The following is a 26,806-nucleotide window of genomic DNA, read 5'->3' as shown; positions in this document are numbered from 1 at the left end:
GAGAAATGCAGTCCCAGGGCTACAGTCCCTTCCCTGAGGAAACCAGGCTGGACTGAGGGAAAGGAGCCAAAAAGGGATTCAAGAATGACCAGTGAGTAGCGAAGGCCGCTCCTTGGTGGGCTCTGAAAACATACAGGAAAGGCAATGAGTGCTTGGGGTCGGTTAGGACGGGAGGCTGTATCTTAAAGGGCCTGAAGGCATAATCCTAGATAGACTACGCCTTAAAGGGCCTGGATGCTCTTCAGGTGATAGGGTTGGATAGGGCCTTTTATTCCTTATATCAAGGTAGTGAGATGCTCATCGTAGAAAATGATTAAATATGTAAAAACGAGAAGTTAAAATCACTTTGAAAAGGCTCTATTTCGTTATTTTCCTATACATTTTTTTCTTTCGTAGTTAAAACTATATTTCAGGGGGATTTGTTTTGTTTTTGCTTAACACTAAAAGCTTCATGAACATCTTTTTAAGACGGCTAGACAGTATTTCATAATGGAATCAACCAACCAGTCCTTTAATGGTCTGCGTTTAAGTCCTTAGTAGACATCAAATGGCTTTCTGCCAGTTTTCGTTATTTGCTCTAAGATTTCTGCTTTAGGTTGTTTAAAACAGTCATATGGATGCGGCGTCAAGAATGGCTGGGGGGAGAGGGGTGGAGACCAGGTGGTAGGCCCCTGGAGTCGCCCTGCAGCCTCCTTACCAACATGTCCTCTTCCTCCCGGCCCCCACCCGTCAGCAGGCCGAGCTCAGGAGCTTGTCAATAACACGGGAGGGGGGCTCGGGTCTCCTCACAGACTTACCCAGTCCCAATTTACATTAAAGTTGAGCCCAGGAAGTCGAGACTGCAGTGAGCGGTAATCGCGCCACTACACTTCAGCTTGGTGACAGAGTGAGACCCCATCTCTTTTCCACGTCCGCACCTCCCCCCACGACGATTCGTAAGCCCCTTTTAAGTGTGAGAAGCGCTGATGGAGACCGGCGGTTTCAGCTGTGCCGCACATTAGGATCAGCTGGGAGCTGGGCAGCACAGGCCACACCCCACACCAACCAGTCGGAATCCCGGCGACTGCACCAAGCCAGCGGAACCTCTCCAGCCATGCCCATGTGCAGCCGCTTCCGAGGCCCGGTGCTCCAGGGAAGTGGGGTCGGGGGGAGCCTAACCATGGCCCGAGGGGCTGCGGTGGCTGCGGAACCGGACCCGAAAGGCAGCGTCCCTGGCCGATGTCCTCCCGAGTGACTGCGCCAAACGGGCTGGCGCAGGGAATGGGCGCCGGACATCCCAGTGTATCCCAGAGCACGCACGCTCGCTCCGTCCCGCTCCTCGCCTTCGGGGCCCGGCCTAGCCTTGGGGCGCAGGCGCACTGACCGCCGCGGCGGGGGGGGGGGTCGGCCGCCAGTGACGTCAGGACGCCGTGCGGGTTCCATCCCCCCGCTCCGCAAGCCCCGGCCCCCAAGTCCCGCGCGGGCCGGCCAGGGGCGGGGCGTCGGGCCAGCTGAGCTATCCCGTCAGACCGCGCCAGTTTGAATGAAAGCTCCACAAGATGGCGGCGGTCGGGGCCGAGGCGCGAGGAGGTGAGGCTGGAGCGCGGCCCCCTCGCCCTCCCCGTTCCCAGGCAAGCTCCCAAGGCCCGGGCGGCGGGGCCGTCCCGCGGGCCAGCCAGACGGCGACGTGGCGGTTCCCCGGCCGCCGCGCCCCCCACTCCGGGACATACGCTGCGGGTGCCTACCCTCCCCCAGGCCGCTGACCCGCCTCCCTGCCCGGCCGGCTCCCGCCGCGGAGGTGGGCACCGCGCGAGCCCGGGGCGCTTCGGCTGCGGAGCGTGGCCTCTCCGCCCGCTTGGCCCGGCCCCCTCGGCGTCTCTCGTGGTGGCTTCGGGGGTCTGGGCCGCTCCCCGGCGGTCCCTGGCTGGAGGTCCCGGGGGCCCGGCTGCGACTGGCTCCTTTGTGGTGGTTCGAGCGCGGCGTGTGGCATGCGCCCGGGCCTTTGAAGTGGGAGGCGGGAAGCGACGCCCGCCGGCGTGAACATGACCTTAATATCAGAGGGGGAGAGGAAATCGGGGCGCCTGTGTGCTAAGGGGATAACCGAGGAACCCCCCCCTCACAAGGCGGACACGCTAGGAGGTTGAGTGCCTCGTTGGAGAATCGCCCAGAAAGTGGGTATTTGAGGTTGCAGCCTCTGGCTTACGGTAACTCTTCCACCCACCGGGAGCTTGGTGTTATTTCTGTGGACCCTGGGGAATTGGGCACCGAGCGCGCGTGGGTGTGGGCGTCGGGGGGTGTTGGTATCGCACACGCTTTGAGAGCCTGGAACTTTTCCGTGCGTTCTGGAATGTAAAGGTGTTTTCAAGCTCACCTCCTCTCCGCTTGGATTATGACCTCATTATCCCCGAGTTTTTCTTCCTTGGAGAATGTCAGGGGTTACTGTGAACTAAGCTAGCGGAAGGTGTTTGTGGTGGTCATGAACTATTTAATTTTGTCAGTGAAATATTTTTCTACATTACTGGAGACTGTTGAGAGATTGTCGGTTTTTTTTTTTTTTTTTAACCACGTGTTTGCAGTTTTTCATGTTCACTTTTTTTTTTTTTTTAATTCTCAAAGAGCATTTCCTTTGCGGGTTGTGTTTTGAATCCTCAACTAGATAAAAATGTTTAGGAAAAGCACACAAGCACACCTTGGGTAGATACTCAAGAGGAACCTCCTTTATACGTGATCCCCTTAATGAGGTCAACTTAACACAAAACGTCCTCTAGTTTTTTTAGATGGAAGGGACTTACGGGGTCATTTCTCTCCCATCACTGTCCCACCCCCAAACGACCACTCCAAAGCAATTGGCCTCTTCCCCCACGTTTTCTGGAGGAAAATACGTTTCTCTTTACTGCTTTAGGATGGAGTCGTTTGCAGCCAGTGAGATGGTGGAAATTATGCTTAAGGGTTTCTGACAATGAAGTCTCTGTGTGAGGTGGGGAGGATGAGGAAAGGGTGCAGGAAAAGTTACTGCCGCTAACAAGTGTTCTCCCTTTCCTGAAATTACCTCAAAACACAAAAGGTGATCGCAACTACCTTGGAGAGCTACCAAGTAAAGCTTGAGTTTACTGATAGATTTTGTTTGGTAACACCAGTTTTCTCCATTTTTTTCCAGTGAATGTGACAGCCAGACAGATTGAGACCTCACTAAAGTCACATAGCTCGGTGGCTGAGCGATGGGTAGGGCAGAGGACTTTTGATCCTGTCTAGTGCTTACCATGACACTAGCCCTAACACCAAGTTTGTTCCATTTTCCTAAACGTGTTTGTTAATTTACACTTTAAATTCAGTGTGGTAACATGCTATTTACAGAAATTTGAGGGTCAAATTTTCTGGAACACAATTAGTTTCTGGCTTCTGGAGGGTTGATGATAAGTATGTCTAATTTTCTTTGAGTTTAGTACATGGCTTATGTAAATTGAACACTGTTTTAAAAGTTTGGCTTTAAAAACAGTACAGTCAATAAGTATTACAAAATATCGATATACTCTCCATTTTTTTAATTACTCGAGTTTATTCACCTTGGTGATAATATATTGCAGTATGGGTAAAATAAGTGGAATTAAAGCTTCATGCAACATGTCAAAGAGGAAACTAACATATGAGTTTGTAATGTAGAAATATATTTTAATTAGATTTCAGTTCGTTTTGTCCAGTTAAAAATAATGAAAGTTATGTGTTAAAGAATTATAATGTTGTTTTAAAGTATATTTTAGATATGTTTTTAAGAATAAGTGTCCTAGAGATTTACATTTTATTAAAATAGTGATTATAGTCTATGTAGAATACAGTGAAAGTAAGAAACACTACCTCTGTTGACCTGCATCTGCGTATAATCTTAAAAAAGCTTACGGACCTGAAACATTTTCAAGTGACTTAATGGAAATCAACTGATGTCAGTTAAACATAGTGGAGTAGAAATCCATGAGAAAATCCAAGAACACCAATTTAACGAAATAGTTCCTTAATGTTTAACTTTTTCTTGAAGACACATAATTGGTTTCTTGTCATAGGAATTTTTAGTCTAAAATTGCCAGTTGAAAGGTGGGGAATAGAGGTTTTTTCTCTTTTTTATTTTAATTGAATAGCTATTTCATTAGTAAAGAATTCTATTTTCTTATTGTAGCTTGGTGTGTGCCTTGCCTAGTTTCACTTGATACTCTTCAGGAATTATGTAGAAAAGAAAAGCTCACATGTAAATCGATTGGAATCACCAAAAGGAATCTAAACAATTATGAGGTGGAATACTTGTGTGACTACAAGGTAGTAAAGGTAAGGCAAATGTCTAGCCCCTTACAAGAGACCTAATCAGACTTCAGTATTTCATATTTCTGTAACAAAAAAAGAACCTTAAAAGTAAGAAAAGCTCTTCTTAATGTTTAAAAAATTCTAAGCCATAATAAATTTATGTGTCCTATCATCTGTGTTGCCAAATAGCATTGAGAGGATTTTGAAGCTTACAATGTTCTTGCATTAGAATATTTTAGTGCTCATATCACTCTACATCCAACTCTTGATTATCTCCGTGTGGGTTACCAGAGCAAATGTTTGATCTCCAATTGTCTTTCGTTTTGTTCCTGGATCATATTTCCCTACTATCACCTGAAATGAACCTACCGTTTCAAACCAATTTTAGTGTTACCGAATCTCAAGAACATCACCATTTGCATTTCCTGCCATCCTGTCAAACTCCAGATTTAGTCAGGTTCTAGGTTATAACAGAATGGCCTGGATTGCAAAGTCATTTCCAGCTTTTGTTTAGTACTTTAGAACTTAAGCAAACTCATTTCACTTCTCTAAGCCTTCCTTTATTGCTCTTAAAAAATGGCAGAGTTGTTCTCTAAAGATATTTTGACCTAAGCTTTATATTTTTGAGTAATTCATCTGTCTATAGCCTACCTCTCTTTCCAAGAACTGTTTTGGTCATTGATCTACCAATTCTATTGATAAGTGAATCGGGAATCCTGTTTAAGTCTTTGTTTTCCTCCTCCATCTTCTATATTGAATCAGTCACTAAATCCCATTCTTTCAAGTTCCTTTAGTATCACTACCTTCCCCGCTCAGTGGGATCTTAGGCTCATGCATTTCACTGGCACTCTCAGCATCCTTCAGCCCCTGAAACAGCCCCAGTCATCTGCCATCTCAGTTTACAAGCTATGGACTGACCAATCCAGCTGAGAATATTATACAATCATGCATATCAGCCCCATTATAACATTTCTGTTCTCACACTGCTCAGTTCTACCTGACGAGCTTTTAATCTTGCTTGCTTTTCCCATTCTTGTCAGCAGGTTTTCCAGCTTGTATTACTTTTCTGGGTTTCTTACTCTACCCATTTCTCATTTTCTGCTGAAGACCTCCTACCTCAATGAAAAATAGGATCCTTCATGTGTAAACTCTCAACTTACCTTCACCACCAGCTGTTCACTTATTCTTACTTCCAGAGGTGTCACCATTTTTCTTTTTTCTTCCTATCTACCCCCTCTAGGACTTTTTTTTTCTTTTTTAAAGACTTGGAGTCTCGCTCTTGTTGCCCAAGCTGGAGTGCAGTGGCGTGTTCTTGGCTCACTGCAACCTCCACCTCCTGGGTTCCAGCGATTCTCCTGTCTCAGCCTCCTGAGTAGCTGGGACCACAGGTACTTGCCACCATGGCCGGCTAATTTTTGTACTTTTTAGTAGAGATGGGGTTTCACCGTGTTGACCAGGCTGGTCTCAAACTCCTGACCTCATGATTTGCCCGCCTTGGCCTTCCAAAGTGCTGGTATTATAGGTGTGAGCCACTGCACCCTGCCGGATTTTTTTTCCTTCTCTGGTGTCTTGTTTATATCAAGCTTTCTTTTTTTACTGATGTATCTCAGTCAGTAAACATATTCAGATCTTCCCTAACCTTCAAAGAATCTTTGGCCTTGCCTCTCCACTCATGCAAGTGTTTTATGTCTTTTTCTACTACTGCATGTCCCATTGACTTTTTTAACAGCTTTGTTGAGATATAATTCACATGCTGTTATACAACTCACCTATTTAAAGTGTACAATTCAAATTTTTTAAACTGGGCACAGTGACTCATGCCTGTAATCCTAGCACTTTGGGAGGCCAAGGCGGGCAGATCACTCGAGGTCAGGAGTTCGAAACCAGCCTGGCCAACATAGTAAAACCCTGTCTCTACCAAAAATACAAAAATTTGCCAGGTATGGTGGCGGGCTCCTGTAATCCCAGCTACTCAGGAGGCTGAGGCAGGAGAATTGCTTGAACTCCAGAGGTGGAGGTTGCAGTGAGTTAAGATCATGCCACTGCACTCCAGCGTGGGCAATAGAGCGAGACTCAGTCCCAAAAAAAAAAAAAAGCCCCACAAATTTTCTAGTATACTTTAGGAGTCAGTTTTAGAACACTTTTCATTATCCCAAAAAGAAACACTAAACTCCTTAGCTACCACCCCTTACCCCAGATTTCCTCAATTACCCTTCTACCTCCAGCCCTAGGCAACCACTACATCTGTCTGTCCGTTTGCCTATTTGGACATTTCATATAAAAGGAATCATACCATATGTGGTCCTGTGTGATTGGCCCCTTTCACTCAGCATGTTTTCAAGGTTCATCCATGTTGTAAAATATATCAGTACTTCATTCCGTCTTCTTGCCAAATAATATTTCATTGTATGGATATAGCACATGTAATTTATTCATCACTTCGTGGACATCTGAGTTGTTTCCATTTTGGGACTATTATAAATAATGCTGTTATGAACATTCGTCTCCAGGGTTCTGTGTGGACATAAGTTTTTATGGTTCTTGGGTATATACCAAGGAGTAGAATTGCTGGGTCATACGGTGACTCTGTGTTTAACTGTTTGAGGAACTGCCAGACTCTTTTCCAAAGCACTGCATTTTACGTTTCCACCAGCAGTGTATGAGAGTTTCAGTTCTTCACATCCTGGCGAATACATGATGTTATCTGACTTTTTGATGATAGTTGTCCTAGTGGGTTTGAAGTGGTATCTCATTGTGATTTTGATTTGTATTTCTCTGACTAATGATACTGAGCATCTTCTCCTGTGCTTATTGGCCATTTGTATATCTTTGGAGAAATGTCTGTTCAGATCCTTTGTGCATTTTAAAAAGTGGATTGTCTGTTTATTCTTGTAATCATTCTTCATATAGTCTGGATACAAATCTCTTATTAGTATGTGATTTGCAAAAATTTTCTCCCATTCTGTGAGGTGTCTGTCCACTTCCCATTAGCTTTTTAACCCACCTTATTCTGATTTTTGCCCCTCAGTAACCTTTTAGATGTCAGATTTGAAGACCTTGCATCTTATTCAACTTTTCCCCATTTAACACTGTTGGCTACCTTTTCCTCTTTGAAACTCTCATCTTTGGAGAGATTGTCTAGGTTTAAAATTTGCCTCTTTTACAAGTTGTGTGATCTTCAGCAAGTTACTTAGCCTTTCTTTCATTTTCTTCATCTTTGAAACAAGGATCGTTATTGTACCATTCTCACAGGGTGTTACTAGCATTAAATGAGTTAATATAGACAGAATGCGTGGAACAAAGGCCGGCGTAGTAATTATACTATATGAGCATTTACTGTGATTATTGTTACCTCTATTCCTACTTCTTTTCCACCTGTTTTTCTTACTGTTATGAACCTTCTTTACTGTCTCTTATCCCTCCCTCTGAAACGTTGATAGTCTTCAAGGCTCTGTTCTTGGCCCTCCTCTCACCTTGTAGTTGCTCTGTAGGCAGCCTCTTTCCCAGTGGTTTCTACTTGTATGTGTTTGGGTCATCATTCAATCTTTCTGAGGCCTTGAACCCTTTCTGGGCTTCATTTCGAACTGGTGTCCAAGTTCACATTCAAAACTGCACCTGTTTTCCTCCTTCATACCTGCGTTTTGCACTAGTGTTCCCTATCTCGGTTAACGGAAACAATTCTTCCACTTACTTAACCTAATGATTGCATATATCTTTAATTCTTCATTTCTTTTTACCCTCTAAATCTAATGGGTTATCATATTATGTTATCTCTGTCTCTTTGTCCTTTCCTGTTCATTCCTGCTGTACTTTCACAGTGAGAATTAGTAATAATTACTTACGGGTCTGTGCTTACATCAAGGGAGCTACCAAGATTCTTGTACAGAATCCTGAGTTTTGTAGTTCAGTTTCAGATCATTTTTGCTATTTAGTTTCTCCTTAGTCTTTCTCATCAGTTCATCTCTTTTTCTTGCTTCGGAATAAGTGACCTTCCTTTGCTCGCTTATGTCCTCAGTACCCCACATACATCCCCCATTTCTTCTGCCTGGCATAGATATTGAATCTCTAAGCCAGCATTAGTTCAGCATATCTCTGCATTTTTTCTTCTCTTTCTCTTTTTCTTTTACAAATTCAGAGTAGGTGAAGGATCTTACGACCTTGTCCTTTTCTTGTGTGGCCACCTCCACTTAGCTCATGAAAGACACTGTCTCAGTACCATATTCCACCAGGCCATAATAGTTGTTCCTTAAGCCTAGCTCTGGTTGCATTCAAGCCTTGCTTTAGACCTTTTCATGGTTCCCTGTTTACCAGTCTCATCTGAGACACGTTAGCATAGGACCAAGGTTTTTTGTCATCTGGCCACCCGCCACCTTTCCAGCCTCATCTCCTGTCATCTATCCTATTTTCTGAAATGGGAATATTTATAGATTATTTCATTTAGCTAAGATGTACTGAGCATCTGTTATGAGCTAGGTACTGTTCTAAGCATTGGAAACATAGCTCAAAAACAGACACAGCTTGCATTCTAATGCCTTGAACATATCATGCACTTTTGTGTCCCCTTTCCTCATCTAATTCCCTCTTCAGAATACTACCATTTCTCTTCCCTGCTTCGCAAAATCCTACACAGCCTGCACAGTTCAGTGCAAAGGTCACCACCGATTGTAGAACCACCTGCCGTTCCTCACCTCCAGCAAAATTAGTTGATTTATGTTCAGGATTGACAAAGCACCATTCTTGCCATTATTCTAGAACTTGTAACACTTTATGGTCTTGTTTGTATCAGATCTTCCCTGCTAAATCATCCACCATTTGAGGGCCAGGACTGTCTCATTGTAGTCCCGGTACAGAATGGGTGTTTGGTCCGTGGTCATTGAATTGAATTGTCTTTTGCTTCGGTCATGTTTCTAGGGCATACATTCACTATTAGACTTGGCCTTCCTGGCTTCATGCTTAGATGATAGCAGCATTCTGTTGACTCGTGTCTCCTGTTTGTTTTTCCCGTAGACTTACTCAACAAATACTTGAGTTTCTTCTGTGTGCCAGGCACTGTGTTAGGCACTGGGAATTGAAAGATTAATAAGAAACTCCCTCACTATAAAGAACTCACAGCCTAGTGAGAAAGTTTGACAAATAGCCCGTTGCAGTGTAGATGTATAAAAAGTGCTGTGGCACACATCATTACAAGATCTGTGGGAGGTGCACCTTGGATAGGTCACAGAAAGCTTCTCAGAAGTGATGTCCAATTGGAGCCTGTCCAAAGGTGAGCATTGTAATTGACTGTGGCTTCTGTCTGGAGAATGAAGTGATAGTAGATGGACGTGGGAAAGAATGAGAGGTGAGTGAAGGATTTTTCAGCCATCCTAAGGCAATGGGGAGTTAGTTGGCAGGTTCTAAAGGCAGTGACACATCAGGTTTGTAATTGAGAGAATTTTCTCTCTGCAAAAAAGAAAGGGGATTGATAGGGAAGGGGTTAACACGTGCACGGCTGCATGTTCTGAATGGCTTTCATAGTAACCAGGCCAGAAACAGTGGTGCTTGGACTAAAGTATTAATGATGTCAAGGAAAAATAGGTGCGCGGTTCTTCTGTTCTTTTTTAAAAAATAAGGATGTAAAATGTACGTCTGTGGCTTGTCACAGGGTTGGGTGGGGGTGTGGCAGTGAGGGTGCCAGGTCTAGGGAAAATACAAGTTTCTGACTTGGGCAGTGGTGTAGACAATGTTACTGTTCCCCAGGAATACAGGAGTAGGAACTAGATTGGGCTTGGGGACCCATTTCTGGTGGGTTTAAGTTCTACTTAAAATGTACTCAACTTTCTTGAGTACTTTCAAAATATACTTTCTTGAGGACATTTTAAGTGGAACTTAAACCAACTGGAAGTGGAACTCAAATCAATAGTGAGATCTAACTAGAAACATAGATCCTAAAGTAATTGGCAAAATGATAGAGAGGGAAGCCTTGGGAGTGGATACAGTTTCCTATTCATGAACTCAGCCAATATTTACTGGCCATCTACCATGTCCTGCACTAGGAATTGGGAATCTGAGGAATGAGTGATATGAGGGTATAGTCCCTGATACTTTGGAGTTTATTGTTCAGTGAGGGTAGAAATACCTTAAATACAGTTGGACAAAGTACTTATTGTAGTTGAGGTAAGTGTTGATGTGACAGAAGGATCTCAGTTATCCTGGAGAGACTGGCCAGGTATCCCTGAGGAACTGATGTTTCAACTTAGTACTAAAGGAAGAAAGGGATACGTGGGAGGGATTTCGAGGCAGAAGACAGCCTGACTTCAAGGAGTAGAAAGAGGGCCTTCAAGGAATAGAGGATGTGAGTGGAACAGAGCAAGTAGGAGGGAGCGCGATGAGGCTGGCGGGATGGGCAGGCACCAGAGAGTGCTGCTCCTCATAGGCCGAGGACAGGATTTTGGACTTCCTCTTAAGGGCGTAGAGAATCATTTAGTAGTTTTAATCAGGGGAGCGGTGTGCTGAGATGTAAGTGTTGAAAACATGACTCTGGCTGTTGTGCCCTGAATGGGTTGAGGGTGGCAAGAGGCGATTGCAGTAGCCCAAGCAAAGCAAATATGAACAGAGAACAAGGACTGAGGATGAGCTGTGAGGAGTAGGTGGGGACACTTGTAGGAAGGACTGTCAGAGACTGAGACACACTGGCAAGAGAGGTAGTCAGAAAATGGGAAGAGTTGGCCGGGCGCAGTGGCTCACGCCTGAATTCCCAGCACTTTGGGAGGCCGAGGCAGGCGGATCATGAGGTCAGGAGATTGAGACCATCCTGGCCAACATGGTGAAACCCTATCTCTACTAAAAATATAAAAATTAGTTTGGTGTGGTGGTGCTTGCCTGTAATCCCAGCTGCTTGGGAAGCTGAGGCACGAGAATCACTTGAACCCAGGAGGTGGAGGTTGCAGTGAGCCGAGTTTGTGCCACTGCACTCCAACCTGGTGACAGAGCAAGACTCAGTCTCAAAAAAAAAAAAGAAAATGGGAAGAGTAAATCATGGGAACCAGAGGAAAAGATGATGTCAGCAGGAGAGTATTAAACAGTGGGTCAAAGAGCTGGAAAGAATCCACTGGATTTAGTAATGGAGGGTCACTCATTCCCTTAGAGCACCTCTGAGAAGAGCCAAAGGAATGAATTAAAGAATGAACCAGACCGGATGCGGTGGCTCACGCCTGTAATCCCAGCACTTTGGGAGGCTGAGGCAGGTGGATCACCTGAGGTGTAGAGTTTGATTCAGCCTGACCAACATGGAGAAACTCTGTCTCTACTAAAATTACAAAATTAGCCGGGCGTGGTGGTGCATGTCTGTAATCCCAGCTACTCGCGAGGCTGAGGCAGGAGAATCGCTTTAATCTGGGAGGTTGGAGGTTGCAGTGAGCTGAGATCGCGCCATTGCACTCCAGCCTGGCTACAAGAGTGAAACTCCATCTCAAAAAAAAAAAAAAAAAAAAAATTAACCGGAGGTAAGAAAGTAGAGTTAAGTAGTATGGACAATTCTTCCATGGATCATAGCTTTCAGGAAAACGAGAGGGCTACATGGGTATAAGGGTGTTTATAATTTTTTTCAAGTTTTTTTGAAAAGACCATTGTGATAGTACTTTTTTTTTTAATTTTGAGGAGATATTATGCATGTGGTTTTAAAAGTGAATGTTATAAAAGTTCAGATACTGACATCTACGCCGTGACCTAGTTTCAGTCTCTCACTCTTAGCAACTTAATATGTCTTTTAGAAATTCCCTACATATACAAGCGTTTATATCTCAGAGGAGGTTTAGTTTTATTTTGCTTTTTAAAAATGGAGCCTGTTTAAATGCTAGTGAGAACCAGCAGAGATACTGAAGAGACAAGAAGAATTGACCAAGGAAGTGCGTCTCTCTTTTCATGTCTGCATCCACCTTCTCTCTAGCTCCATGGCCATGGAAGGCTGGAAGTTAAGGCAGTTAATGCCTAGTGGTTTCCATTTTCCCTTTGCATTAGGAACAAAGGTCATACATCACTGAAAATAACACAGGATGTAGGGATGGGAACGTTGAACAAAGTGGAGGAGGTCTGAAATAGCCAACTTGAGAAATGGAAAGAATTCTGTGGGGGGAGGCAAAAGGGTTGTTACTATTATAAATTCATGTCAAGGGTCAAGTTGAACTTAAAGGGTGTTAATTATAGTAGTACTTAGTCTCAATGCAAGGCGATTTTTCTGCAGCATTATTGTTGCTACGTCACCCCTTCACACAGAATAATTTCTGACAAAACTACGAGTATGTAAGATAGTTCAGTGAAGAACAAGATCCTCTGTACACATTGATGGACACGCACATAGCTTAGTAAGCTAAGCAATAAATATTGCCTATAGCTTTGGTTTCTTAAAGTATACAGGTACTTTTGTGTTTCGAGAACCACCCCTATGCGGCATGGCACAAAATAATACTAGTCCACATCCGACAGTAGGTTGATATTCCTAAAACACTGATTGAACCTAGAGTGGTAAAGAACTAGAATAACATAGAAATCGTTATACTACAACCTGTATTTGAGAGATCAGGAAAACAGAGCTCTAAGAAAATACTTTAACAATGTCATGTGGCTCACTTTTTTCAATTCTGTGTGTCTAACCCGGCTATCACAATTCCTACTCTTACTGGCATGAAAATTCAGTGATTTTCCATGACTATGATAGTTCTCAGACTATGCTCCTGTGGAACCGTGTGTTTTCATAATCAAATTCCAGTTACTTATTTAGAGACAGGATCTCACTCTGTTGCCCAAGCTGGAGTGGAGTAGTGGCTGTTCTTGGCTCACTGCAACCTTGACATCCCAGGCTCAAGTGATCCTCCCATCTCGGCCTCCTGAGCAGCTGAAACCACAGGCAATGTGCCACCACAGGCATGTGCCACCACATGCTGCTAATTTATAGAGAAAAGATCTCACTATATTGTCCAGGTCTCCAACTCCTGGGCTCAAGCAATCCTCCTGCCTCAGCCTCCCAAAGTGAGCCACTGTGCCCAGCCAGATTCAGGTTATTTTAACACTGATACTGAATATGATGATTATTTCAAAATTGGTAGAAAAAATTAGCTAGTGGAAAGACACATTTTTTTGTTCTTTGTCTTCCCATATGTTTCTTTTAAAGTTTTGGTGTTTGCTGCCATTTGTTGGCTATAGACAGCAGGTGACAGATATTGAGAAACCATGAATTGCTACCTCCAAATTTATCAGCTTGTATTTCCTTTAAGAATTCATACAGTTAGTGTTGTGATTTGTATATTGCATACCCTTTGGTACTCATATTTTTTTGTTATACATTCAGAAACATTTAGTCACAGCCTAAACTACGGTGGGCAGTTGTGCTCATTTGGGGGCTATAAAGAATAAGATTCCATCCCTTCCCGCAAATACCTTAGAGTTTAAATTGGAAATTGGAACAGAAAAGAGTTGGTGGTGATCAGTTCTTGGGTATGAGGGACAGGAAAGACTTCATAGAAGAGGTGATATTTACGCTGTTTTAAAAGATGAGACAAGCATTCATTGGGCCAATGGGAAAGGCCCTCCTAATTAGGGAGAAGTTTGTGAACAAAGCAGCAGAGGCATCAAAAGGCCTGGCATGTTGTTCATTGTGGCTATTGTGTGTTGTGTGAATGGGGCCATCGTGGAAGATGGAGCCAGAGAGGCATCGGGAAACAAAGTGACTTGCTTTCTGAAAAGAGGAACTTTGAACTTTATTCCCTAGGCAGGGTGGAAACCATTAACAGTTTTTAAACAAAAACAACAATAACTGCTTCTGTGGAATTTTTTGTTTTTACAAAAAAACTCTATAGTAAAGGATAGAGTGTTTGAAGCTGTAAGTCTGGAATAGGGAAACCAGTTGGAAGATTAATGTAAGAATGCAGGCAAGAATTGAGGGCCTGGAGTGAGTAACGCTATAGAAATAGAGATCGACAGGAAGAAGTCCATCTCTAAAGAAACTTGGTGATGATTGGATTGAGGAGAAGAAGGAATTGAGATAACCTGGTTTCTGGCTTGTGTGAGTAGGTGGACAGGTAAGATTCACCATGATGAGGAATACAGAAATAATCTGATGTGGAAGGACAGTGGTGAGTTCCGTGTGGTTAGGTTGCTTTAAGAAGCATCCAGTAGGCTATTGGTTATATTGGGCTGCAGATAAAACTTGGCAAGTCATCAGCATATAATTAATAGTTTAAACCATGGGGTGATAAGGTTGTCCAAAGAGATCGTTTATAGTAGGAATTCTCTAAACCTAGAATCTAAATATCCTGAAATTACCCAAAATGTTTTATATGTGGTTTTTGTTAGAGAAAGGTCCATTGCTTTCATCTGATTCGCCAAAGGGATAAACATGTTCATGTGAAAAGGGGTGCCAGACAGGGTCCTGAGTGTCCCCATTGTGTAAGTGATGGGCAGGGGAAGCAGTCTCAGCAAGGAAAATACAGAGGAGCAAGAAGGAAATCTGAGAAATGGTTAGGTGATGGCTGTTGCCTTAGAGAGGTCAAATAAGAGGGAGTTGAAGAGTCCATGGGTTTGGCAATTAATAGATTTGTAAAATTGTTCCTAACTAACAAGATGGAGTTAAATGTACTTCATGAAGCTCCCCCAGAGGCACCATGGTTTCTGAGAACTTTAAGAACCACTGGCCTACAGTAAAGTTCAAGTGTCTCAGCCAAGTAAGTGTTATGGTTGTCTAAAATTTGCTCTTGCCTTACCATTACAAGTTTTAGCTTGTTTCAACATTCCAAACCTTAAAGCTAGACAGATCCATCTCTTCACTGTTTTTTGGATACTTCATGCAAATCTTAGCTTCCAGCTTTTGCCCATGTTTTTCATCTTCCCTGCCATGTTCCCTACTCAATCACTGCTCTCACTCCTTCAGAGTGTAGTGTGTACCGCTTTCTGTCTTCCCTTTTCTTACTGTCTGAGCTGTATTGATTTCCCTCTATATTCTGGTGATAATGTCTTACGTTGCTACTTATTTCACGTTATTGCTGCCTTTTCCCTATGAGATTTTACTCCTAAAGACTAGTAATGTATTTCCCCATACCCCCTAGTGACAAAACTTTCATATACTTATTATAGATACTAAAATATTGGAATGGCTAACTGACACCAAAGATAGTTGGGGGAAATGTCTTTTTTTTTTTTGGAGACGGGATCTCGCACTGTCACTCGGGCTGGGCTGGAGTGCAGTGGTGTGATCTTGGCTCACTGCAACCTCCGCCTCCCAGGTTCAAGCAATTCTCCTGCCTCAGCCTCCCAAGTAGCTGGGATTACAGGCGCCTGCCCGCCACCATGCCCAGCTAATTTTTTGTATTTTTAGTAGAAATGGGGTTTCTCCATGTTGGCCAGGCTGTTCTCGAACTCCTGACCTCGTGATTCACCTGCCTTGGCTGGGTAATGTGATTAAGAAAAAATTCATATGATGTATTCCAAATTACATAGGAGTGACTTATGGATCATTTTTGCCACTGGGATTCCATTTCTATAGGTAATCAAGAGTTGATTACATGTCAGAATAAGATATTGATATAATAAGCTTATGAACTTTTTGGCCTTTATTTGGCATTTTAGCTTATTGAATTTGTTTCTGAAAGTGGTTTTCTGTGTAAAATTATTTTTCAAAGTGGAAATATCTTAATAAAATATGCTTATAAAATATGTCTACCAAGTTGACACAGAATCTTACTAATATTTCTATACTAGTCTGCTATAAGTATTCATGTTTTATAAGCATATTTCCTGTTCATAAATTCAAGTAGGTACCAATGTGATTAGCATACAAAACTTGTTAATTTAAAATGCAAGTGATTCATGTAAGATTAAATACAATTAATTATTTTGGAAATAACGTCAGTGGCCAGTGTTTTTAATGTTCCTGGATGATTTAACCATTGACTTAAAGCCACCATTTCTGTTTCTTTCATTGTTTGCTGGGAACATTTGGCATAACCTGGGCTATGGTAGGAAAAACTGTAGCCAAAAAAAGAAAAAGAGGACTAGGGTTGCGTTTCTTTAATCTAGCATCTGAAAAATTTAAGATGTTTAGAATTAAGGGGAGTAGAAAAGTTAGATGCTGCCAGTTGGATCTCGTATCTACTACAGTGTGAACAGATACCCACCAACAGCAGTCCTGAATTGTAGCGGTCACCTGAAAGGAGGAAGAAATCCTTAGGCCTTAATGGGGCTCAATTTGACAAATACTAAAATGTACATCGAAGCTTTTTTTTTCCTGGAACCATAATATGTGTTTCCACGGAATGCAGTTTTTGTGCATATCTGCACACTATTGAATCACATTTTTTAAGAGGAAAAAAACTTTTGACCAATTTTCAAAAGAAAGCAAAGTTCTTTTAATTCACAAGGATTACTGCTTGTTGAATAGAATATAATGAAACAAAACATTAAGATGCAGATAGTGGGGATAAAATAAGCACACTCCTGGGTGGGCACCTGGTTCCTGCACAGCTGCCTCATGGTGTCCCTCAGCCCAATTTGTGCCTCAGCAACATGGCAGATATCACATGGCTTAGACCTTTCATCATTAATGCATTATAACTGTTAAAACAACTGTCATGGACATCTGTACTTTATATAAAAACTTTCTTAAAATTCTCAGGGAAAAGCAGTTATCTCAACAAGATTTTTCAGTATCTATGACTTAAAATGATAATGTAACTGTCCAATGCAGTTTAATCCTCTTTTTATTTCAGAAGACATTTTATGATCTAATGTTACCCCTTGGGCATGTGGCTATATATTATTCCAGAAGAAAAAAAAAATTACTGAGACCACTTCAAAATTTATTAGACACACTTAAGTGTGTTTTTTATCTTTTATTTTTTCCTTTTTTTTTTTTTAACGTGGAGTGTCGCTCTTCTGCCCAGGCTGGAGTGCAGTGGCTCACTCACAGTCTTGGCTCACTGCAACCTCCTCCTCCTGGGTTCAGGCGATTCTCCTGCCTCAGCCTCCCAAGTAGCTGGGATTACAGGTGCTCGCCACCACACCCGGCTAATTTTTTGTATTTTTAGTAGAGAGGGTTTTGCCATGTTGGCCAGGCTGGTCTCGAACTCCTGGCCTCAAGTGATTCACCCGCCTCAGCCTCCCAAAGTGCTGGGATTACAGGCATGAGCCACTGTATCAAGCCTTAACTGCCTTTTTAAAAAGAAACTTAAACATGGCATTTCCTTACTTTAAGGGACGAAAACATAGTCACTGGAGTGAAAAGACAAGATACCATGGTGCCTTGTTGCCAAGGCATCGTGGCCAACAACAGTCTGAGGGATAAATTAGAATAGTTGCTATTAGGTGGCTTAAGCGCCTGCTACCTAATCCAGTCATGGGTGAGTCTAAATCAGCATTCTCTAGAAGAGAGCTGTCCAATAGAAATGTAATGCAAGCTGCAGACGCCATTCAGCATCTACTAACCACATTGAACAAAGTAAAAAGAAACAGCTAAAATTGCTTTCAAGCAATTTTAAGAGCAATTGCTTTCAAGCAATTTCAAGAGTATATTTGATCCAATATATCCAAAATATTATTTCAACCTGTAATCAAGATTTTTTTTTAAGTTGAGATACATAATGTTCTTTTTTTTTTTTTTTTGTATAATACTAAGTCTTTAAAATTCAGTGTGGTTTTTTTTTTTGCTTTGTGCTTTGCTTGTTTGTTTGAGACTGAGTCTCACACTCTTTCGCCCAGGCTGGAGTGCAGTGGTGCAATCTCGGCTCACTACAACCTCTGCCGCAGGTTCAAGCGATTCTCGTGCCTCAGCCTTCCTAGTACTGGGATAACAGGCGCGCACCACCACACTCAGCTAATTTTTGTGTTTTTAGTAAAGATGGGGTTTTCCCATGTTGCCCAGGCTGGTCTCGAACTCCTGGGCTCAAGCGATCCATCCACCTTGGCCTCCCAAAGTGCCAGGATTATAGGCACAAGCCACCGTGCCCAGCCTTAGTGTGTATTATATTTTAAGCATACCTCAATTCGTATTGGCCACATTTCAAGTTTTCAGTAGCTACATGTGGCTAGTTATAACTGTATTGGACAGTTCATCTCTAGAACATCTAGAGAACGTGTGCCCATGATGTTGAGAAATGAGTTCCCTCGTGTCTGGTGTATGATATTAAGTTATGGACATTAAGAATGCCTGAATCTATTGCTGGCCAAGTAAGCCACTAACCTAGGTCATAAAGAGTTAGCTTTGGGACCATCTGTTTCCATGATCAAAATAAATACATCTGGGTTTAACCTAAATCACCATTTAGTAACATAGTCATAAGTTTCAGTACCTTCATCTTTTTCTAGGTAAAACTCTATAGCCTCTTATCAAACATGTTATGCCACATCTAAATTCCATATTTTATGTAATATAAGGAAAAATGTTTTTATTTGTATGATTTATACTTCATGTGTTAGGAACCTGTGACTACATGTTCTGAACTGTTAGTAATAAAAATGGTAATGGATACCTTACTCTTTAAGATTTTTAATTATTTTCGGTAAAACTGGGAAATAGCCATCTGATTTGCATTTTATTTTCTTTTGTATTTCAAGGATATGGAATATTATCTTGTAAAATGGAAAGGATGGCCAGATTCTACAAATACTTGGGAACCTTTGCAAAATCTGAAGTGCCCGTTACTGCTTCAGCAATTCTCTAATGACAAGCATAATTATTTATCTCAGGTAAAGAAAGGCAAAGCAATAACTCCGAAAAACAATAACAAAACTTTGAAACCTGCCATCGCTGAGTACATTGTGAAGAAGGCTAAACAAAGGATAGCTCTGCAGAGATGGCAAGATGAACTCAACAGAAGGAAGAATCATAAAGGAATGATATTTGTTGAAAATACTGTTGATTTAGAGGGCCCACCTTCAGACTTCTATTACATTAACGAATACAAACCAGCTCCTGGAATCAGCTTAGTCAATGAAGCTACCTTTGGTTGTTCGTGCACAGATTGCTTCTTTCAAAAATGTTGTCCTGCTGAAGCTGGAGTTCTTTTGGCTTATAATAAAAACCAACAAATTAAAATCCCACCTGGTACTCCCATCTATGAATGCAACTCAAGGTGTCAATGTGGACCTGATTGTCCCAATAGGATTGTACAAAAAGGCACACAGTATTCGCTTTGCATTTTTCGAACTAGCAATGGACGTGGCTGGGGTGTGAAAACCCTTGTGAAGATTAAAAGAATGAGTTTTGTCATGGAATATGTTGGAGAGGTATGTATAATTTGCCACGTAGTAAATGATGGGCATGTAAGGTTTATACTTTTGGAAAATTACCTTTTTATCTCTATAACAGATACTTGGTACATTTTGAAATTTTCATTTGCAGATACGTAGAAATTTATTTTCTAATTTAGGAGAAGAGTTCACTGGTATGTTTAGAAATAAAAACTTTGAACAAAACAATATGTTAAATCGATATAGTCATCTTTCAACAAATACACATTCCTAGTAGTCAAACCTAGCGTTTGTAAAATTTAAAATATGACAAGTGTTTTTATCCAAAAGTCCTAAGAAGAAACTCAGATATAACACATGCTGCTTTGAAACTTGAAAGTTTTAATTTACTTCATCTGTTTGACCAAATATGGCTAAATGTAGTTGGCAGAACTCTATTTTGGATCAACATGAAAGATACTATATTTGTAAGTATTGTAAAATATACACAAGCATTTGTTGCATGCGTAAGAAAATTAGGCTCTGTGCATCTGTAACTTACTTTTGAACTGTGAAGACCATTCTCAAAACTACCATACAAATATTAGCAAATTTATTTTTATACAAATCATATATCTATATGTATATATATATATGAATGTAAAAAGTATTTGCCATGTGTCACATACTATTCTAAGCACTTGATGTATTAATTCACTAATCCTCTCCAAAACACAGTGAGGTAGTACTATTTCTTTTTTGTTTTTGTTTTTTTTTTTTTTTGAGAGGTAGTACTGTTAAGTCCATTATTATAGAGAAATTGAGCACCTTGCCTGAGGTCACACAGGTCACATAGTAATAAGAACCAAGATTCAGAGCTCCAAAATCAGTCGTCTTCACCATAGCACCACACTGCTTCAAACTGAAGGGTAGGTTGAGCTGTGACTAGAACGACACGAGCATGGCTACATATCTGGAGTTACCAACTCTGGATTTTTTAGTTGGAATTGGGTCACCTATAATTATCTGTATTAATCTAGAATTCTGAAACTAAATTAGGTGTCTGTTTTGATTCTTATACTTTTAGACAGTGGTAGGTTATTATAAATTATTCAGTATACAAGATCTTACATAATCAAATTATTCTTTTGGTTAACCAGAATTTTTTAAGTTGCATTCTTAATGAGTGCAGCAGCCAAATTTGGTTAGTAACATAAAGCACTTTAGACACTTTCAGTTTCTTAAGCTGAACGTGTCATAAAACTGTGTTCTTTTTTTTTTTTTTTTTTTTTTTTGAGACGGAGTCTTGCTCTGTTGCCCGGGCTGGAGTGCAGTGGCTGGATCTCAGCTCACTGCAAGCTCCGCCTCCCGGGTTTACGCCATTCTCCTGCCTCAGCCTCCGGAGTAGCTGGGACTACAGGCGCCCGCCACCTCGCCCGGCTAGTTTTTTTGTATTTTTAGTAGAGACGGGGTTTCACCGTGTTAGCCAGGATGGTCTCGATCTCCTGACCTCGTGATCCACCCGTCTCGGCCTCCCAAAGTGCTGGGATTACAGGCTTGAGCCACCGCGCCCGGCCCCAAAACTGTGTTCTTAAGAGCTGAACTGTGGATGACAATCTTAGACTTACAGAATTGCATGAAAATAACATATTCTACAAAAACGAAACCTTCCATTCCAAAGTTAACATAGCTTCTCCCCTGTATTTTTAACATTTTCCATTTGTAACTTCATATAGATAAGTTACAGGAAAAATGTGTCTGGATCATAATTTAGAGCATATACTTGCAGATTTAGTCTTGAACATTCAATTTTGTCCTGTAGAGAGCTATGGTTGTATAGCTTTTTGAACATGCTAATTATAATGAAAGTAATGCAGTGTTTCAACTTACTGCTCGAATCCTGTTTAAAAAGTCATAAATCAACTGGGTACAGTTAATCCCAGCACTTTGGGAGGTCAAGGCTGGAGGCTTACTTGAGCCCAGGAGTTCCAGACCAGCAGTGTAGGCAACCTAGTGAGACCCCACATCTCTACAAAAACTAAATCATTAGTTGGGCATGGTGGTATGTACCTGTGATCCAGCTATTCAGGAGGCTGAGGCAGGAAGATCACTGATCCCAGGAGTTCAAGGATGCAGGGAGTCATGATGGCACCACTGCATTGTAGCCTGAGTGACAAAGTGAGACCCTGTTTTTAAATAAAAAAAAAAAAGTCATCAATCTTTTGCATTATCATTTTTCTTCCCCTCATTTTCCCACCTCTTTCCATCTGACTCTTAGTGTGAATGTTTGCTTTGATGACACTCGAATTTCTTACTTTTTAAATATTTGTAGGTATTTGCATATTAGTAGACATGTAGATGAATGCTTCTTTGGTTCAGTAGCTACGTAATATACTATAGTTTTTTCTGTTTAGGTAATCACAAGTGAAGAAGCTGAAAGACGGGGACAGTTCTATGACAACAAGGGAATCACGTATCTCTTTGATCTGGACTATGAATCTGATGAATTCACAGTGGATGCGGCTCGATACGGCAATGTGTCTCATTTTGTGAATCACAGCGTAAGAAGACATACGTAAACTTTAGACGCGACTAACAATTCAACCTAGTACTAGTTTCCATAGCTAAAAAATAATTCTCTTTAAAATACATATCCTTTTAACATTTCCAAATACGTATTTTATAATGAGGGCAACTTCTATTAAGTTATGGTATTATTGCTGTGTGAGGAAAATTAAACATTGAGGTGCCTACCGAGTATTAATAGCATGTACTTTGCAAGAGTCTTTACATATGTTACTTCATTTAAACTTTCTAGTAACTTTGTGTAGGGTAGGTATTATTTTCATATTACAATGAGCAGAGCAATTAAGAGGTAAAGTCTCCAAGAATTACACAGAACTGTGTCTTAATGGAAGTTAACACGACTACATTTTAGGATGTACAAACTAAGGTAAATGTATTTTCTTAAAATGTAAACATGTTAACTTTTTATGAAATTTAAAGATTTGTAGAGTATTTATGTAGGGCTATTTTTCTAAATTATAAATTAGTATTTTTCCTTACCTTTTAATGTCTGAAAACACTTAGAATACAGCTGGAACTTAACTGCAGAATTCTGGACTCTATAAAAACTATTTCCAAAAATTAGGGAAGTTAATAATTTTGGATTACCTACTAAGTACTAAGTGGATAACATTAGGATTGTTAGGTTGACATTATCTTCATTTTGTAGATAATAAGGATAGTGTGTCTCACAAAGTTATATAGCTGAACATATAAAGGAAGTAGACCATGTTAAACTTTTGATGGATTTCATAGTAAGAAATTAGTGTATGATTAGCAGAGATCTTCTGGTCCCTTGTTTGTCGATTAACATTGAAGAATTTTTTTCTTAATGATAAATTCGAGATAGTCTCAAAATAGAGATATTGTATCCAAAGACCATTACACAGTTTTGATTTTAGTATGACTCACTACATCTTTTTTCTTGCATATTCCATAAGTTACTGTCATATTCTCAAAACATTGAAGAGTTTAGATCAAAAGTTTAAGCAGTGAAACTCCATACAGTGTAACATTTGATTTCTGTAGTGCAGATTTGATTTTTTAAACACAGTTATTCTAGTTCTTTAAAATATATGCCTTACTGAAATAGTTACAGGTGAAATAATAATGTAATCTGGGATTTGCATTGAAATTCTCCAGGAAAAAAAGACACTTGGGACTAGATGACTAAGATTGGCAAGCATGTTACTAATTGTTGAAGCTGCATAGTGGATACATAGGGATTTCTTATTTTCTCTATTATATACTTGTCTGAAATTTGTATAAGGGAAAACAATCTTTTTAAATGTGCATGCCTCAAAGACCTCTAAGCAATAAGCAACTTAATTTCCAGTGGAACTTAAATCTCTTGGAAAGTAAATATTTTATATGGCATGTAGAAGGGCTTGTTCACACCGTTTTTACTTAAATGGGTTCTAATGTTCCTTTTTAGTGTGACCCAAATCTTCAGGTGTTCAATGTTTTCATTGATAACCTCGATACTCGTCTTCCCCGAATAGCATTGTTTTCCACGAGAACGATAAATGCTGGAGAAGAGCTGACTTTTGATTATCAGATGAAAGGTATGCTTTTCAAGTACAGTTTAATTGGTGTCAGTTTCAATATGAAGGATCAAATCCGACTAGGAAGAGACCTTAGATATCTGAACCAAACTAATACTAAAGATGAAAAGTTGAAGCACTAAGTTTGTCATCTTAAGGTCCAAAGCTAATCCGACAGCTAATACTACAACCTAGGTCTGCCTGACCTTCAGCTGAGGAATGATTCTACGTCGTGTTTTCTCAGAACTTCCATTTTGGAAACTGATTTATTTATTAGAGAATCTTTCCTTAATACTGTACTACTTGTATTTTTTTTTTTTTTTTTAATTGTGGGCTAAGCATGGTGGCTCCTGCCTGTAATCCCACCGCATTAGGCTTGAGCCCAGGAATTCAAGACCACCCTGGGTAACATGGCGAAACCCTGTCTCTACAAAATATGAAAAAACTAGCCGGGTGGCATGTGCCTGTAGTCCCAGCTACTCGGGAGGCTGAGGTGGGAGGATGGCTTAAGACAGGGAGGTTGAAGCTACAGTTGAGACATGAATAGCACCACTGTACTCCAGCCTGGACGACAGAGACTCTGGGAAAAAAAATCAATATAAGCCTACAGTTTTGAATTTTTACTAAGAGATGTATATTCAAAAGATTGAAAATATGATTTAAATCACATACAGATTTATTCTACTCCTACTTGAACCTGGCTTTTAAAAAGAACATTTAATTCTATCTGCTTTATTGTGACAATATGTTTTTTTTTTCCTTTAAGAATGACGGCCTTTACATATTGTCATTGCTTAACCTCTTACATACTGTGCTTTTACATACTGTGTGAAATGAGTGTGTATTAGATATTCCCAGTAAGTTTCATCATTTCAGAAATCCTTTCTCACAAACATGGGCTAATAACATAAACTTTAACTATTATTAACCCGCACCATCCTTTCAAGACAATTCATTATGATTTGAATCTGAATATTAACATTTATTTGTAAATATTTCAAAGGGAACTAACTACATTTCCTTGGGAGTTAACTTACTCTAAGGGTCTTGACCATGTAAGTACCCTCTAACACTGATGATAAAGCTAATATAATAGAAAATTTGAAATTTATTCTAATTTGTCTTAACTCTCTTTCTCCTGTATTTCTTTTTCTGTGTCTTCAGGTTCTGGAGATATATCTTCAGATTCTATTGACCACAGCCCAGCCAAAAAGAGGGTCAGAACAGTATGTAAATGTGGAGCTGTGACTTGCAGAGGTTACCTCAACTGAACTTTTTCAGGAAATAGAGCTGATGATTATAATTTTTTCCCCAATGTTAACATTTTTAAAAATACATATTTGGGACTCCTATTATCAAGATTGTACCTATGTTAATTTACAATTCATGTTTCAAGACATTTGCCAAATGCCTCTGAAGAGAGGGTCACTGGGTCTCATAGATTGATTTGAAGTCTACATATCTATAGTGCTTAGAGACCAGACTAATGGAAGGCAGACTATTTACAGCTTAGTATATGTGTACTTAAGTCTATGTGAACAGAGAAATGCCTCCCGTAGTGTTTGAAAGTGTTAAGCTGATAATGTAATTAACAATTGCTGAGAGATCAAACATTCAGCTTGCCATACACCTGAAATTCGGAGAAACAGTTAATTTGGGCAAATCTACCAGTTCTGTTTTTGCTACTCTGTTGTCATTCCTGTTTAATATTCACTGTACTTGTATTTGAGACAAATAGGTGATACTGAATTTTATACTGTTTTCTACTTTTTCATTAAAACATTGGCATCTCAATGATATAGAAATTTAAGGTATAAAATTAAATGTAAAAATTAATTTCAGCTTCATTTCATATTTTGAAGCAATCTAGACTGTTGTGATGAGTGTATGTCTGAACCTCTAATTCTTAAAAGACTTCTTAATCTTCTAGAAGAAAAATCTCTGAAGAGCTCTCTCTAGAAGTCCAGAATGGCTGGCCATTATGCTTCTTTGAAAGGACAGGATAATGGGACCAGGACAGTTTTTTGGAGTACCAAGCAAGGGGAATGGAGCACTTTAAGGGCGCCTCTTAGTAACATGAATTGGAAATTTGTGTCGAGTACCTCTGGTCTAAACAGTCTAAACAGTAAAACAAGCTGCCTGGAGAGCACCTGTACCTAATGATACTGTAATGTACATTAACGTTACAGCCTCTCAATTTCAGGCAGGTGATAACAATTCCTTTCCACCAGATTTTATTTTTATATTTCCAGCAGGTTCTTCTTAAAAAGTAATCTATATTTTTGAACTGATATTTGTTTTATACATGAATTTTTTTTAGATGTGATAAAGCTAAACTTGGCCAAAGTGTGTGCCTGAATTATTAGACCTTTTTATTAGTCAACCTGCAAAGACTAAAATAGAATATATTAGTTTGTAAGGGGGTGGGAGGGTTCCAGCATAGTATCAAATCTCAATCAGGAAAAACTGTTTTCATGTCTGATTCTGAGATTTCTCATCGTGTTGTTGAAAATGATAAATGCAGCAAATCTAGCTTTCAGTATTCCTAATTTTACCTAAGCTCATTGTTCCAGGCTTTAATTACCTAAAATAAGCTTGGGTAAAATTGAACCAACTTCAAGAATGCAGCACTTCTTAATCTTTAGCTCTTTCTTGGGAGAAGCTAGACTTTATTCATTATATTGCTATGACAACTTCACTCTTTCATAATATATAGGATAAATTGTTTACATGTTTGGACCCTCAGAATCTGTTAACCAAAATTGCAGAATGGGGAGCCAAGCGTGCGTGGTGGCTCACACCTGTAATCCCAGCACTTTGGGAAGCTGAGGTAGGAGGATCACCTGAGGTCAGGAGTTCAAGACCATCCTGGCCATCGTGGTGAAACCCTGTCTCTACTGAAAATACAAAAATTAGCTGGGCGTGGTGGCACACGCCTGTAGTCCCAACTACTCAGGAGGCTGAGGCAGGAGAATCACTTGAACCCAGGAGGCAGAGGTTGCAGTAAGCCAAGATCACACCACTGCACTCCAGCCTGGGTGACACAGTGAGACTCCGTCTCAAAAAAAAAAAAAAAAAAAAAAAAAAAATTTTTTTTTTTTTTTTTTTTTTTGCAGAATGTGTCAAGACAAAATACTTTCTTAATGGCATTTGTGTTTTATGAAAAATCTGTGTCAGTGTTAAGAAAGGGTCGCAGGTTTACAGGTTGCCCCCAGTGGCCATACTTTGAATTGTGA

General features: G+C 40.5%; 1 protein-coding gene across 2 annotated transcripts; it reads left to right on the top strand.

Annotated features, from left to right (window-relative positions):
• The first annotated feature begins 1,409 nt into the window (after positions 1 to 1,409).
• On the top strand, positions 1,410 to 26,631 carry SUV39H2 (suppressor of variegation 3-9 homolog 2). Of its 2 annotated transcripts, XM_023223282.2 has the most exons (6): positions 1,410 to 1,569; positions 4,148 to 4,293; positions 18,847 to 19,518; positions 21,876 to 22,022; positions 23,462 to 23,591; positions 24,735 to 26,631. In XM_023223282.2, the coding sequence occupies exons 1-6, from the start codon at positions 1,539 to 1,541 to the stop codon at positions 24,839 to 24,841; spliced, it is 1,233 nt and encodes a 410-aa protein (XP_023079050.1). In that variant the 5' UTR covers positions 1,410 to 1,538; the 3' UTR covers positions 24,842 to 26,631. The 2 variants fall into 2 exon arrangements, with proteins under 2 accessions (XP_023079050.1, XP_023079052.1); XM_023223284.1 differs by lacking the exon at positions 4,148 to 4,293 and having other exon boundaries at positions 1,435 to 1,569.
• The last annotated feature ends 175 nt before the right edge of the window (positions 26,632 to 26,806 follow it).

The sequence above is a fragment of the Piliocolobus tephrosceles genome, chromosome 9 (genome assembly GCF_002776525.5).
Source record: "Piliocolobus tephrosceles isolate RC106 chromosome 9, ASM277652v3, whole genome shotgun sequence".
In the NCBI taxonomy this organism is placed as follows: Eukaryota; Metazoa; Chordata; class Mammalia; order Primates; family Cercopithecidae; genus Piliocolobus; species Piliocolobus tephrosceles.
This window is presented reverse-complemented; position numbering and strand designations above follow the sequence as displayed.

Coding starts and splice junctions, on each gene's coding strand:
- SUV39H2 (XM_023223282.2), top strand. CDS start 1,539: ATGGCGGCGGTCGGGGCCGAGGCGCGAGGAG. Junction 1,570..4,147: donor CGGGGCCGAGGCGCGAGGAG/GTGAGGCTGGAG, acceptor TTCTTATTGTAG/CTTGGTGTGTGCCTTGCCTA. Junction 4,294..18,846: donor GTGACTACAAGGTAGTAAAG/GTAAGGCAAATG, acceptor TTGTATTTCAAG/GATATGGAATATTATCTTGT.